The sequence below is a fragment of the Eutrema salsugineum genome, unplaced genomic scaffold (assembly GCF_000478725.1).
Source record: "Eutrema salsugineum unplaced genomic scaffold, Eutsalg1_0 scaffold_7, whole genome shotgun sequence".
Taxonomy (NCBI): domain Eukaryota; kingdom Viridiplantae; phylum Streptophyta; class Magnoliopsida; order Brassicales; family Brassicaceae; genus Eutrema; species Eutrema salsugineum.
The window spans coordinates 9360814-9362327 of NW_006256486.1; the positions used below are offsets into that span (position 1 = coordinate 9360814).

Consider the following 1514-nt stretch of genomic DNA (forward strand, 5'->3'; position numbering starts at 1 on the left):
CTCCCAAATCAGTGAAGTCAACATGTAGCCGTTCATTTGGATCCTTGGCTATGTGCTTCATCTTCGTTGCTCCTCGACGTATTTTACGTCGTTGCTCTTCTTCCATTTGACCTCGCTCTGCCTCCTCCATTTCATTCGGCATTTGATCCTGCTGTTCCTCCTCCATTTCATCCTGCAGTTCTTCCTCCATTTCTTCCTGGTCTTCATCCTCCATTTGATTCTGCTCATCCTCCATTTCTTCTTGGTCTTCATCCTCCATTTGATTCTGCTCATCCTCCTCCATCTGATTATGCTCTTCTTCCTCTAGTACTTCTTTGTTTGTAACATCTTCGAGAAATTGCTCTGCTTCAACCTCCTCCTCTGTTTGCTTCTTCTTCGGTGTCCTACTCTTCTTCAGACGCTTGTTCCTACGATTCCCCATCTAGGTTCACCTGAAACATTAAAAAAATTGTTTAGTGTCAATATAGCAAAACAGAATGAAACAACACTAAGTCAACACTTATAAAACAGACAGTTAATCAAAACATGCAATCATCAAGCCACGCAAACAACAGACAATTCATTACAAAACAAAAAAAATCATCAACCAATTCATTACAAAACAAACATGAAAAAAATGCTTCCTTTCAGACATAAATTCCTTCACAGTCAGCCCGAGCATTTGTACTATCATCAACCAAGTCATGAGCATCCATATCTACAACTGCTGGCAATGGACCAACATCTGCATGACCATCTTCACAATCTTCTTCAGTGTATCTTCTTGTAGGACCTCTCATAGCTACATACCAAGTGGATGTCTCATCTACTCTGGAATAAAATACTTGCTTGGCTTGTGAGGCGAGGATGTATGGATCTCTAGCAAAAGCCATTTGGCTTTGGTTCAGGTTGACTAGTGTGAAGCCATCTTCTACCTTCACTCCGTTTCCTATGTTTGCCCATAGACAGCGGAAAACAGGAATGTAGAATGTGTTGTAGTCGATCAGTATAATCTCCACCACTCTGCCATAGTAACTTACTAAATCAACCATCTGAGAAGTGTCTTTTGCACTAGAACGACACATTGCTGTTGCCTCGTACAGAACACCACTGTTCTGAGTTTGTCTGTCAACTGATATGGTGTGAAACCGCAGACCATTGATGATGTAGCCACTAAAAGACCTTGCGTTTGCCCTAGGACCATAGGCCAGCCAGTTCAGTGTTTCATCGTGATTCTCTGAAGTTACTGGTATCTGCTCTTTCAACCAAGTCGCAAATTTCTGCGTATGGGTTCTCCATAATGTTGTTGCATCACGTCTACATCTCTCATTACTGTCCTGTAGATGTTGTAGGTGCATGCTGCAAATGGAACACATGAAAAATTATTTACGAAACCTAAATGTAAAAGCACTTAGAAGTAGGGTTTTCAAAAGGATTAAAAAATTCAAGACTTACTCCACGTAAGGTTCCACGCTTGCCATGTTCTGAATCACAGAGAGATGTACAATGTTCAAGTCCTTCTCAGAAAGAACACA

The 1514-nt window shown here is 41.2% G+C and overlaps 1 protein-coding gene across 1 annotated transcript in view; it reads right to left on the bottom strand.

The window, feature by feature from the left end:
• Positions 1 to 626: 626 nt before the first annotated feature.
• The window catches only part of LOC112083065, a 3741-nt gene continuing 2853 nt past the window's right edge, over positions 627 to 1514 (bottom strand). Inside the window, exons 7-8 of the mRNA XM_024150792.1 lie at positions 1435 to 1496; positions 627 to 1338 (exon numbers count right to left, since the gene is read on the bottom strand). Coding sequence (XP_024006560.1) covers positions 627 to 1338; positions 1435 to 1496 — 774 coding nt within the window. The remainder of the gene's footprint in view (positions 1339 to 1434; positions 1497 to 1514) is intronic.